This window comes from Apaloderma vittatum, unplaced genomic scaffold (genome assembly GCF_000703405.1).
Source record: "Apaloderma vittatum isolate BGI_N311 unplaced genomic scaffold, ASM70340v1 scaffold1189, whole genome shotgun sequence".
Lineage (NCBI taxonomy): Eukaryota > Metazoa > Chordata > Aves > Trogoniformes > Trogonidae > Apaloderma > Apaloderma vittatum.
Window position 1 is genome coordinate 38,460 of NW_009733374.1, and position 14,544 is coordinate 53,003.

At 36.8% G+C, this 14,544-nt stretch overlaps 1 protein-coding gene across 1 annotated transcript in view; it reads left to right on the top strand.

The window, feature by feature from the left end:
• Positions 1-14,544, top strand: part of TNS3 (tensin 3) — a gene marked incomplete at its 3' end in the record, with an annotated part of 64,220 nt that overhangs the window by 8,440 nt on the left and 41,236 nt on the right. Inside the window, exons 5-10 of the mRNA XM_009875850.1 lie at positions 2,614-2,697; positions 7,011-7,123; positions 8,220-8,280; positions 8,411-8,486; positions 12,072-12,201; positions 13,190-13,255. Coding sequence (XP_009874152.1) covers positions 2,614-2,697; positions 7,011-7,123; positions 8,220-8,280; positions 8,411-8,486; positions 12,072-12,201; positions 13,190-13,255 — 530 coding nt within the window. The remainder of the gene's footprint in view (positions 1-2,613; positions 2,698-7,010; positions 7,124-8,219; positions 8,281-8,410; positions 8,487-12,071; positions 12,202-13,189; positions 13,256-14,544) is intronic.

Consider the following 14,544-nt stretch of genomic DNA (forward strand, 5'->3'; position numbering starts at 1 on the left):
CAGACTAGGTGACACCCTTAGGGCCCTTCTAATCTGAGATGCTTGATGACTCTGCCAGAAAATTGTCTAAAGGGTCTATCAAAATGAATAGAGAAATGTGAAATTAATTTTTATGTAAAGATATCATCTTTATTCTATTAAACGTATCTGTTTGGCACATTCATCAAGCTGTCTCTTTTCAGTCAGTGAGAAACTATTCCTAAAGTACTTAAGGAAAGCGATTAGAATATGGAATCCTTGTTGTCTCTTACAAATGTATTAAAATAAAAATGCAGTGTAAGGTTTATAGTTAAATCAAATTTGGTTCTGAATTCACACCAGTCAGTAACAGATACGATCTAATATGGTAGTGAATGAAGCCCTGAGACACTATAGGCTGATGTCAAATTACTCATGGATTTCAGTAAAACCAGCATCTTGGAAAATAATCTGTGTTCGCTCTGGTAAGCCTGATCAGTTGTAACTGTGGATTAAGAAATTAAATGCATTATACACACCGAGATATGGTGAAAAAGTAAGTGCATATGTTTTCAAGTAGTAATTGGAATAGCAGTTGCCACAAATTTATAAAGTTTTGTTGAGAATTATTTCAAGCAACAAAATGTGTCACGTGAGAATAGTACAATATTGTGTTGTGATCTCAGTGTTGCGATATTGTGTCATCTGTAAAGGTGTCACCTGGCTATGAATACATTTTTGTGATGCCATAACAGTACAACAACTGAATGTGATTATAAAGGCCAGTGATGAAAGGTGTCTTCTTTTATCACAAACAAATTCAGCATTCCTCCAGTAAGGTTGCAGTGGGGAGGGAGATTGGAAACTCTCCTTTATTTCTGGATATCTGTCAGCTTCTATCCAAACCTTATCTTTTCTGTGTAAGAATGAGGGTGGGGAATTTGCCCAGCTAGGGTTTGTATATTCCTGGCAATATCAAGACTTTTCAAAATAGTAAATGGCAACCTCATAGAAGCAGAAATCACTGCAGGTGGTGCTGTTGAGGGTGCCAGCTGCTGTGTCGGAAATGGTACTTGGAAGACTTTGAGGATTTACATCCTCAAAGGATGTAGGAAATTTATAGTTCCTAATTGTCTGTAAGCACATGCCAAAAACCTAGACATAGTGAAAAAGCTTTGTGATGCAAAGTTCTTTTGTTTGCACATTGTAAATGTCTTATTTTCTCATTTAGGAAGAAATAATGTGCTATCAAATTTAATGAACAGAGCTCTTTGTAATAGTTGGTAAAATGTGTTTTAACAAGTACTAGCAGTCCTTGGCCGGTTATGAGTGGGTTGACTAAATTCTGGATGGTAGCGTGGGTGAAGATGCATGAAGAAGAAGAGAGTTTTTGGGTCAAGGATATTCTAAGTGCACACTGTGTAGTCTTTAACGTCCATGCAGAAAAGGCATGAATTTACAGACTGATCCAGAACCCCATCAAGGTAGCCAGTAACATGATTAATTTTTGGAAAAGCTATAAATTTGATTTTTAGCCCGATATGCATATGTATACTTTGCATAATATTTTACATCAGAACTCATTTAGATTGAACTAGAAGTAGAATTCAAAATTTAAGATTCTAGAGTCTAATTATTTTGAAACTTCTGCTTTTTTAATGTCCTAATGATAATTAACACTGTCAGCTACAGCTCTTGGGAGACACGTTTTTATCTGGTATAGATACAGCAGAATCAGCATTGAGTGTTACTTGGCATATGTGATTAACAGCATTCTTACGGATTTTTGGCATTTCTGTTTCTTCTCTCTATACCCTCTTGCCTTCCTGTGCATAGATGCAGAAGACCCACATCAGAGCCATTCTGGAGAATTGAAGAAAATGTATATTTCTGAATATGTTGCTCCTTAATTGTGCATTTAAAGAGTTTGTGTTCCCGTTCGGTCCCTATGTCTTGCCTGATCTAGTCGAGAGGTGGCATCCCTGGCAGCAGGGAGGCTGGATTAAAATGATCTCTAAGGTCCCTTCCATCTTAGGCCATTCTATGATTCTATGATTCTATGATGTAATGCAAAGCATTTCTTTTTCAAAGACTGACAGTTTTATTTGAAATATTCTCTCACTTGATGGCTCAGGGCATGGGAAGCATAGAGAGAATGAATTATTTGACTACTTAAATGATCATCCAGCCTGGCATGTATTGTACTACAGTCAGAGCTAGGCAGTGGTTTGCATCTCCATAATGTTGCTACTTCTTTTTTAAGAGGACTATAAATTCATATTTTGCAGAGAGAACTACCCAGTGGCACTCTCAGAGAATTATAGCAAGTATCCTTCCTTTGCAGCTTAAGCGGCTTGGCTTTGCTGAAGTTTATTGCATTACAACTTTAACATACTCATGTTGGAAATATGCAATACAGTTAACTGAATAAAAGGAGTAGGTGCTTTGCCTCAGGAAGGAAACTACCTTAAGGTGTGGAGTGAGAAGGTGTCAGCAGAAAAAACATTCTTGTCTGGCCTGTAAGTGCCAGAGCTGGTAGTTAGGTGCTTCTTTCTATTCTTTTTCCTTCCAAAAATTTGGCATATTTCAAGCAGTAACCTTTTCAAGATAACCCTGAACTGGAATGATGTGGTATCTGTGTCTCTGTTTCAACAGTGCTGATCAGGCTCTAGACAGATTTGCTATGAAGAAATTCTTTGATGATAAAGTTTCAGCTTTAATGCAGCCATCCCAAAGAAGGTATTTGTTTTTAATTCATACCAATAAGAAATGTCATCACTGTATTCTGCTCCTATCCCTTTCTCCGTCCTGTGTTATGTGAAGGTTACTTCCACAAGATCCTCCAGTGATTCCTAAATTCTCAGCACTTTGTCTTATATTAGTATTCCTTGATGAGATCTCTTCTTCAGTTTCCGCATGTAGCCCAACATAGATAAGACCTTTTGTACCACACTCTGATCTATGTATGTTCTTATTGCATTGTTTATTAACAAAGAGATGCCTCAATCTATTTCTTGGTTGTTTCAAGATAACAATAAACAATAATGTATATGGGGCATGTGTTGATTAGTGTGTAATAAAGATCTTATTACCACTTGTTTGGAGGATTATACATCTGGCCCATGTACATGCTAGTAAGTGTTTGTCAAAACATACGTTCATTATTCATTCTTGACTATCAGGATGTCTTACCTGCAGGATTAAGGTTAAATTAGCACTCAAAGTTTGGAAGGTTCTAGGCTTTACTATTTACTCCATTTAGATGAGAGGTAATGAAAGATTCGGTACCAAAAGTGATTGATAACTGTCAGACAAGTAATTGTGATATAAGTGAATCTTCTTTTAGGAACATATGACATCAACTGGATTTGATTTGGTAAATACTGTTTGGTTTTGGTCTTAATCAGCATGTATACAATCAGTTTTTAGAAGCTATTTAAAGGATAATGCTTTGCTAGTAATTAACTAGAAAAATAAGTAGCAGCAATAAGCATATGGCAATTGGTTCTGTTAATCTCTAAATAAGAAAAAGTTTTCTGTTACTTCTTGAACCCTTTTGGTGAACTGCACAGCTCTTTTTCACCTGCAAAATACTAACACAGCATTCTAACTTTCCATAACTAGAAGTTTACTGACCTCATTTTTGTTCCTTCCAGTTTTATGCCTGCATATATGTGTATTGCATTTCAATAATAAGGATTTGAGAGTGGTGCCTACCAGACAGAGAAGTGTGAACCATAGGAGCAAAAGGAAATAGAGGTTCTTAATTTTCCCATCAAGAATCTTTATGCAGCTGGCGTGATAGCCAGGGACCCTCACAGCAGCCTCTGTGAGTTGTGCATCAGGGTGGTTTTTACCACCATATAGACAGGAAGCTTCAGTAGCTAGTGACTAAGGTGATCTATATGCAAACCCTAAAGCTAGAGATAAAATAGATATAAGTAGGTGGTATCTAGCTTTCCTACCCTCTTCAAGGACACCTGCTTAATTTTCTGGGGGCAGGGGGGAGAATTGTGAAAGTCTCAGAGACACTCCTGATTGATGGAATTACCATTTATGCTCAGCAGTAATGAAATTAAGCTTCCCTTACTGTCTTCCAGACACATGTGCACACAGGTACTTTAGAGTGTTACTCCCGATCAGAACAGAAGAGATTCTCCACACCATGTCTAAACTATTGTTCTCCCGAACCTAGCTTTTCCTTCCTTTGCCTGGCCTGTCAGTGGCTACTAATCATATTGCAGAGAAAACCCACCAACTGTTTACTATAGAGTGGGTAATTTTATAATCTTTTTGTGGATCACATTTTGATCAGTTAGTGGCCGGAATCACTGTTTAATGTGCTTCTTCTCTGAATCCATTCTTGGATAACTAATTAGTAATGTTCTTGTTAAAATTCAGTTGAGGTATAAATAGGTATAATTTAGGTGAATATCAAAATGATTAGATTTTAAAATATAGCCATTTTTGTATATCAGAACTTTTTATCCACTAATTTTTGTCCAGAAAAAAATAAACTATGGCCATTAAGTGCATCATTGCTGAAAATATCACTTAGCTTTTCCCCACTGCTAGCTGGATGCTGTAACAGTTATAAGAAAAGCAACTGTAGACCAGATCTCCTATCCTAAATCCATTTTGACAGTAGTTAAAATGGATATTTATTCTCAGATAAGCTGTTGAAGATTTGCCTGAATAAGAAGTGCAGATACAGACCCACTTAGTGACTGAGGAAAAGGCTGTGCGTGTTGTCTACCTGGACTTGAGTAAAGCCTTTGACACAATTTCTCACAGCATTCTCCTGGAAAAACTGACCACTCATGCCTTGGATGGACATACCCTTCACTGGGTGAAAAAATGGCTGGATGGCTGAGCTCAGAGTGGTGGTGAATGGAGTTAAATCCAGTGGCTGATCACAAGTGGTGTTCCACAGGGCTCAGTATTGGGCCAGTTGTGTTTAATATCTTTATCAGTTGTCTGGACAAGAGAATTCAGTGCACTCTCAGTAAGTTCACAGAAGACACCAAGTTGAGCAGGAGTGTTGATTGAGGGTCGGGAGGCCCTACCGAAGGATCTGGACAGGCTGATCAGTGGGCCAGGGCCACTTGTGTGAGGCTCAGCAAGGTCAAGTGCCGGGTCCTGCCCTGGGGTCACAGCAACCCTGTGCAATGCTACAGGGATGAGTGGCTTGAAAGCTTCTTGGCAGAAAAGTACCTGGGGATGCTGGTCAACAACCAGGTGAAGATGAGCCAGCAGTGTGCCCAGGTGGCAAAGAAGGCTGATAGCATCCTGATTTGTGTCGAAATTCTGTGTCCAGAGGGACTAGGGATGCGATTGTCCCCCTCTCACTGATGAGGCTGTACCTTGAATCCTATATTAAGTTTTGGGCCACTCAGTACCAAAGAAGACATTGAGGTGCTTGAGCACATCCGAAGAGCAACAGAAGTGGTCTAGAGAATGGGTCTAGAGAGTGAGTCTCGTGAGGAGCAGCTGTGGGAACTGGGGTTGTTTAGTCTGGAAAAAAGGAGGCTCAGGGACGACCTGATTCTGCTCTACAACTACCTGAAAAGGGGCTTATAGCGAGGTGGATGTTGGTCTCTTCTCCCATGTAACAGGTGATAGGATGAGAGGAAATGACCTCAAGTTGCACCAGGGAAGGTTTTGATTGGATATTGGGAAAAATTTCTTCACTGAAAAGGTTGTTAAACATTGGAACAGACTGCCCAGGGAAGTGATGGATTCATAATCCCTGGTGGTACTTAAAAGAAATGTAGACAAGGTGCTTAGTGACATGGTTTGATGGTGGACCTGACATCTCTAGGTTAATGGTTGGACTTGATGATTTTAAAGGTTTTTTCCAACTGAAATGATTCTATGATTCTATTACTTACTTTTAAACATTTCTCGTAAACATAAAGCATAAATCTTTAAACATGCTTTTCAAAAATACACTAATTACCTATAAGCCTCTTAAGTGCTCTGCCTTGAGAAAGATACTCAAAAATTCAGTGAAAATTTTGGAAAAATTAAAACCAAGTAGTTTTAGAGAGAAAATGTTCAGACTGAGAGGTCACTGACAAAATATTTTACCACATTGTTTTTTTTTGTGTAGGTACGACAACTTGTAACTTTGTGCTTCTCATGTACCAAATATTTTCAGAAGGACTGAAGGAGGAAACCAAAAATAAAGTTGTCTTTTTTTAGCATTTCAAAATAAAGTGAGCTTTACTAGCCTTCTGTCAAATAAAATCTATTTTAATCCACCACTATCCTCGTTCTGGGCTAGTCAAGCTGTTGTCACTGGCAGGATATCTTGAGTTGGGGTGTTACAAGGAGCATCAAGTAAGGGATCGGTTAATGAGAACTGTGTGTAAAGGGGGAAGAAGAGGTGATTTTCTTTTGTTCTACATTCCTGAGAATGAAGTGAAATGCAGGTCATGGCATAGAACAAAAAGGGACTCAAAGCCACTGCAAAAATTGAGAGTCTCATTTTGCTGGGTTATTTAAGGAGATAGGAGGAATTTATTAATACACTGCGGTGATGTTCACTTGCATGGATTTACTCATGAGCTTGTGACCAAACTAGGTTTCTATGGTAGTTTTCTTCTGTTTGGTAGTCAGTGAGATCACCTCTGATTTGTCATAATGCTAAGAATTCTGACAAAGGCACTTCCTGCTTTTTTTTTAATGAAGCATGCTTCACTGTAAATGGAGTGGGAACCATATCATGCTGCTGTGAAAGCTAGCTGAAGCCTTAGTTGCAACTAGAAATGTATACCAAAATGATTGACTTTTCTATGTATGCTAGTTATTTTCTTATTTAGAGTTGTGATGGAAATAACTAAAATAAAGAGATCAACAATAGCAATGGATTTACTGAAGTGGTAAATCAGTGTCTTTATTTTCTGAAGGTAATTCTTTTGGAGTTATGTGTAATATCACAATGCTATTCACTACCCATGGCCTAGAAATAATAATGTGTAAAGAATGAGTTTCCCTGATATGGTTGCATTACTGTTTTTATTTAATTTAGATAAACTTTGTAATTTTAGATACGTGCAATTCTTAAGTGGCCTTCTATCTGGATCTGTGAAAATGAATGCAACCCCTCTTTTCCTGCACTATGTTATTCTTCATGACATCCCAAGCTTTGATGCTGGGGGAGGTAAGTTACCTAACTTTTCCTATTCTAGTGGAGGTTCGAAGTCTTGTTTCATTCTGGAGCTTTCTAGAAAGGCTACATGAATCTCAAAGTAGAGTTGATGCTCCTTGGTATCAGTCCCAATATTCCCAGTAAAAGAAGCAGAAGAGAAACATCCTAAGAGTAAAAACTACAGCAGGTAAAATAGAATTCTTGTCCTTTGTTATATGAAGAGTTGATTCTATTCATGTCTGCTTAGTTTCTGAACAGATGTGATCCCAGTCCCTGCAAAAAGCCAAGAGCCTGGACAGGTTTCACAGTCATTTCTTCCTTGTTTAGGAATTAAACATAATCATAAATATAATGTCTTTTCTGGTTGGCATTGGATTTTCTCTAGAAAAGCCATTTGGATGCGGTGTGCTTCTAAGGTGATCTGCTAAAATAATTTGCTTTAAAACTAAAATGCTAAAGTGAGATGCTATGCTAAAGCATATTAAAGGAGTATATAATGTATTTATATCATTTGAGAGCTAAATAACGCCTGTTTTTTTAAATGTTGTAAGCATGATTTTGCAGCGCTTCACTGTCGTTTAGTCTGTTTTTATTTCTAAAATAACTATTTCAATGAAGACAAGGTGTTGTTTCTTGTAGCAAAAAATTTAAAGTACTTCATGGTTTTGCAAGAAAAATGTAGATCAAATATTTTGAAAATGCTTTTTATTTTGTTTTGGAGTTTGGATTTTGTTTTGTTTTATTTTGGCCATACTCGTTCTTCCATTAATAATTTTGTTTTCCTGCAGAAAAAGTGGGAAGACAGACATTTAATGTGGAGTAATGTGTTCCCTCTTTCTTTCCTTACCATAATCCTTTAAAATTTCTTTCTTCCCACTTCAGAACTAGTCTGAAGATCAGGGAAAAGTGACTCTTTCATAAAATGTAATAAAATACATTTTTGGAGAAAATTAATTTGTCAAAGCCGATTTTGGTTTGAAGAGTATTTTGACAATCCACTTCTGCGCTGCTTCGCTCGGTCTGGATGTGCATGAAGCTTCCCAGTTTTAATATTCAGATATAGGATATATATATACAAAACAGTCTTTTTCTGTTGACTTCTTTTCAGCTTGCCGGCCTTTTTTGAAGTTATACCAAGCTATGCAACCAGTTTATACATCTGGAATATAGTAAGTCATAAACATTTTCCATTACGTTTGAATCCAGATTTTAATTCTCGTAATTGTAGAATTACATAGTCTTTTGTTTGTTTGTTTTGGTTGTTTAAACCAAACCATTTTTCTTTTCCCTCCTGTTAAGTAGCATAGGGCCAGAAAATCAAAGCCGAATCTGCATTGCTATAGACCCTGCCCAGCTTTTGAAGGGAGATATTATGGTAAGTTACTTGTATGTGATGAAAATCCAGTACTGTGGCATTTGGTTTATAGTCTCTGATGTGTTTTGCATTCTTTTAAAAAAATAAATTGACCAAATGGTTGCAGACATACTACAAAATAGTTAATTAGGTTATTAAGTTAATTTGATCATAATCCTTGAGATCTGTAGGAATCAAAATTCCTATAAAACTCGGTCTAGGAGGTTTTTACGAGCCAAAACAATTGCTCTCAACATTCCCATTTCATAACATCACCAAGTATAGTAAGGCCTATATCCCTCTTTTCGTTATGAAAATTGCTTTGGGGAGTATTTGTAACTTGCCATTAAAGTAACCTTTCCTGTAACTTGGCAGGCAGCATACACAATTGTAAAACTATATGATGTAAAGAAAATACGTAGCTAATTCTGAATTATTTTGGGACTCAAAAAGGTGTGATACCAAATAAAAGATTTGTGATTCTACAAGAACATGCAGTATTTAGAAAGCAGTTTATACGTGCTAAGCTCCTGTGTGCAAAGTGTAACTATGGTTGAATTGCAGCACTATCATTTTAAATCTCCTTTGTCACTTGGTTGTCACACACAATTATGCACAGAGCAAGTGAAGAAAGTTGCTGTGCCTTTCAGTTTGGTAAACTAAGAGAACAGAAGGAGATGTGGAATGAATGGGGGGAGGAAGTACTGACTTACGGTATTCCTGGTCTGTTGCTAGTAAGTTTTCAAATGCTTTTCTATTTTATGTGCTGCTTTGAGAAACGCTGGACCTCAGCATAAGGGATCCTTAGTAACAAATTTTTTTTAACCTTCTCTTTTTTTTTTTCCTTTGAAATAATCTTTTTTTATGGTCCTTCTTCCTTCTCTATTCCTACTTTCCCTCTCTGTTCAGCTTAGTGTATTTTTCTTTTTCTTTCACTGAAAAATGGAGAAACAATTTTTAAATAGACTGTTATGGATTAGCATACTCTGGAGCTTTGGGACGGTTTCAAATTCAGGAAGATGTGTTGCTCATCAGAGGACTGTGAGCGCCTAAAGAAATGGAATAGATCACAAAAGAAATCAGTCTAAGACAATTTTGGTATCTTTCAAATGTGTGTCTGCAGTGAAAAAGGAGCTCATAGATTTTCAATAATGCTTGCATCAATGTAGAAGACATTAGCTTCATTAATCCCATGGTTATTATTTGATGTAATTCTTCTGATCAAGCGAGGATCTTACTCAGCATGGCAGCATTACCCAAACAAAGAATTCACTTCAGTTTTGAATATTTTTTTTTTAGTATGTTTAAGCAAAAATATTAGTGGTTTCAGGAAACAGAAAAATCTATAGGATGCTCCACCTCCAACTCCTAAAGGTTTAGCAGCTTGAAATGCATGGGTTAAAAAAAACCCCACGCAAATGAGGCTTGCTTCTTTTAGATTTAGAGAATTTGTTAACACAGTGTGAATAGTACGCGGTGATACAGCACAGCCACAACTATCAAAAAGCTGCACTGACGTCTGTAAATGCATATAGGTATTTCTCAACATTGCATTAATTCTTGAATATGATATCAGAAGGTAGTGAAGTCTAAGTTAAACTTAGACTTCATTGAAAGATTATGTATACTGAGCACTAAAAGGTATTTTCAGTACCCTGTGTATAGGTGTACACTGTTACTGATTTTAAAAGACCAGATTTTCATGAATAGTTACAAATCTATATAAGTTATTTGGGATATACCAAGTTAAAATTATTCAAGGCTGTTACTTTGAACTAGAAAGTAGAAGGAAGCAGGAACTAGGTAGTTCTCTGAACTGACACAGTTTTTTATAAACGTGATTATGTAAGACAGTAGATTCTGAGTAAATCAAGCAACTATGCAAAGCTAATGCTCTTGACAATTTGGAGGATAAAACATATTGTTTGGGTATTTAGTCTTCTGCATCTTTCATGTATGATCCATATGTAAAAATAATGTTATTATTTACAGAGCTAAAGATATTGATGTAACACAAAACTGTTGAGGAATCTATATAACCTTAAAGAAGCTCTTAAGTGTTTTCAAGCTTCTCTGCTCGCATAGTATGATTAAATAGAATTATCCCATTTACTTTCAGACTGATTATTCATTTTGGAACAGTTTATTCTAATATCTCTCATCAGGGGCTCTCTTAATCCCCTTTCTAGCTATTTTCCACTTCTGGTCAAACTTTCTGTTTTCATCTTTTATAATGGTGTTTTGCTTTTGCATAAAGTTGCTGGGCATAGTGGAGAGTGTTTATTTATTCTTGAATCAAGCAGTCTCTTTCTCCTACTTTGTAATTTAAGGGAATGCATTAGGGCCATAGTTCTAGCAAAATGATGCTGATAGTTGTACTGGACTAAAAGGAAACAGATCCCTTCAAAAGCCAGGAGTTTGTACACTATGTTAATTAAAATACTATTTTACCTACTATGCCTTATGAGATTCTTTTATGAAAAACAAAGAAACAAATAACCCCAAATCCCTGCTTCCAGATAAAAATAACGCTTACTTCCATAAGGAATCTCCCAGCCTTTAGAAAGAATTTGGTGTGTGGTTTGCATACAGAATACCTGAATAAAACATATGGTATATGGGCTGAAATATTTCAGAAATTGTCCGATGTGCTATGCATATGGACAGCACTGATTAGCTTTTGGAATTTAAGGTGTCATGGGATTATTATAATGAAGGATAAAGAGCAACTGTTTACTTTTCACTTATTCAGTATTTTCAGTCTTAGAACACTTTTCCCAGCCTGTCTTAAAAAGGGTGATTTTTGTTGTCTTTTTAATGCATTTCAGTAGCATCTGCTATATCATGAAACCCTGGTATCACCAAGGTAATATCATAAAATTTTTAGTCCTGTGACTAAGTTTGTCCAAATTTTTATATATTTCTGGAAGAATGCTGAGTGATTTTGTATTACAGTTCACTCAGAGAATTAGTAGGTAAAATATCCATAGGCCTAGTCTGCAGGAAGGTGGTGTTAGTGAGTAAGTGTACTGTGTTCACCTTCAACTGCTAAAATTCATACTAGATGTTATTTTTACAGAGTTCTGTATTGTTTTAGCCAAGCTGTCAAAGCTGCTGGCAGCTTCCCACAGCAGCATAAAACAAGATCCTATCCATCACTCGAGTAGGTTTTTTAAAAAGTGCTAAAATAGATGTAATCAACTTGTAAGCTTGCTTCTAAAAACTCTGCATATTTTTCAGTTATTTTGAAAAGAGTGTGCTGTAATTCAGTTTTACATTAATTTTGTACCATGAAGAAGTGTGGATACAAGTCAGCATTCCAACATTGTACTGGCAGATATTGTGATTCTGAATCATAATCTACTGATTGGTGACTGATAGTGATGAAAATAATAATTACTATTTTTACATATGCAGAAATATGTTGCCTTGGGCCTGCATAATTTTAAAGGATTGAATAACACATACCCTGCTTGTTACAACATCAGGAGTGTCTGCAGTAAATTATGCTGTGGGTGCTTTCCTTAGCTACTAATGCATGCATACACGTTTGTTCAGATTTGTAAGAAATTACTTCCTGACAAGTTTCTCTCTCTCTTTTTCTAGCTGAAATGTTATCACAAAAAATACCGGTCACTTACTCGGGATGTGATTTTTCGCCTTCAGTTTCACACCGGAGCTATTCAGGGACATGGCCTGGTGTTTGGCAAAGAGGATTTGGACAGTGCCAACAAGGGTACCTGCCTTCTGTAGCCAGCTGGATGCATATATGTGCGGGGTTGCATGTGTGTGCCTGTACATGTGATGATCGTCTTCAGGACCTGTTTTTGAGGGATTCTTGGGTTTTTTCTATCCCTCTTCTTAGGGAAAAGGAGACTGCTTTTTGTTAGTTGACTCATAGCATGTAACACAGGTAAACCTCTAATGAGAAGGAAAGCTCTCCAGATGAATTAACTTGTTGAAATAATTCAGATATTCCTACAGAGTCCTTATTGTCTCTTCACACATTTTTAATAAAAACAGACATTTGTTTAAAATGGTGAGTCTATTAGTCACCATTACAGGAAATAAGATTAACTTTTTTGGCTGATGAAAGCAGTCACAGGGTCTGATAATGTTTTTGTGAGCTAACCTGCCTAGGTATGGAGATCTTCTAATATTCTTCAGAATATCAAAAAATGGATGCAGAGTTTTCAGACACGTTTGAAAATGTATTGTGCTACTCTTTTTATCTTTGAAATTCCTATTTCAGTTTCATTTTTATATTTATATGCAGAATTGTAACTCCCTCACCCTATGTTACTAGCAAACTGAAATCAAACATGTTTTCCTGCAGTACATGGCCACACAGAAGTTTTGTGGTCAAATATTGCAGTTTTGGCAATATAAAGAACCATTTTAGTTTAATCCTGGGCATGTTTTCCTTTAAAAGCCAAAGCTGTCTAGAGGGGTTTGGGAACTCCACATGTCCTCCTGTTTTGACTGTTCTCAGAGGTAAATAAAATTCCAACTGACACTCACATTGTCTTTTCTGGAGAATGTGTGGGGGCAAGGAATGTGGCTCTTTGAGAAGCAAATCACTAAACTGCAAGTGAGAAGGGAAGAATGAGAGTATGTGTATTAATAGCTATAGAGAATCCTGATTTCTGAGTGCCTTGGAACTGCTTTCCTGGGAACTGCTTTCCTGAGAGATACCTTGGTGAAATATTATCTTTTGTTTTCAGATGACCGTTTTCCTGATTATGGCAAAGTGGAATTAGTGTTTTCAGGGACTCCAGAGAAAATTCAAGGTGAGCGTACAGAAGTGGTGCTTAGTTTGAAAACAAAACACATTGAATTGTGTATTCATTTTAAAAAAACCTTTTTTCATCTTTTATTCTACTTCTTTTGTAGAAGATCTGAAATTCAGCTATATTGTTAAAATATATAACGTAGTTACTGGTTTAAATTGGAAGAATTTAATGAAGACTCTGTATTTACATCAGCACAGGACTGATTGGATTTTGTTTTAAAACTATACCAGATGACTATACCTGATGACTAGTAGAGAATATTTGTTTATCTGCGTAAAACATGCATAGTATACGTAGCTTGGCCCAGCGTAAGTGACAGTAGTGGCCTAATTCCATAGGCTTTTTCGATGTTGTCATAACTGATTATTTACAGTGGTGGAGTTTGAACTGTCTTCAGTTTAGCATAGAGATAATTTTGCTGGGAAAGCTTCTGCTCTGAAGTTGCCTTGTGAGTTATATATCTTGTATAACTCCAGAATTCTTTTGTAATACAGAAGAGATCATAAAAGAGCATAGATAATTGTGACCTGCAATAAGAACTTAAAATCATGCTTTATGTTGGAGTTTAATTCGGTTAATAGATGCATTCTTACTCATTTTATGTTGTACCAAAAAGTACAGATTCTGTTTGAGACTTAAGAAAGACAATGAGGTGCTGGAGCAGGTCCAGAGGAGGGTAAAGAAGCTGGTGAAGGGTCTCAAGAACAAGTCTTATGAAGAGTGGCTGAGGGATTTGGGGTTGTTTAGTCTGAAGAAGAGGAAGCTGAGGAGAGTCTGTATTGCTCATCTACAAGTGCCTGAAAGCAGGTTGTAGAGAGGTGAACATCTGTCTCTTCTCACAAGTTACAACAGAAGAGGAAATGGCCTCAAGTTACACCGGGAGACGTTTAGGTTAGACATTAGGAAAAACTTGCACATTGAAAGGGTTATCAAAGACTGGAACAGGCCACCCAGGGAAGCGGTTGAATCACCATCCTTGGATGTGTGTAGAAGCTGTCTGGATGTAGTGCTCAGGGACATGGGCTAGAAGAGGGCCTGATAGAGTTAGATAACAGTTGGACTTGATGATCTTAAAAGTCTTCTCCAACTAAAATGATTTTATGATTGACTGTCTTGTACACATTCCCATTCAGTGTCATGTGAATTGCAAGTTGTCTTTTTTTTCCCACCAATTTGATCACTTAAAAACTTGTAGTAGCAGCCAGTAAGAACTTGGATTCTGTCCAGCTGAACATAAAGATCTTACTTAGCCTGCTTTATACATACATTTGTCTCACTGGTTCTAA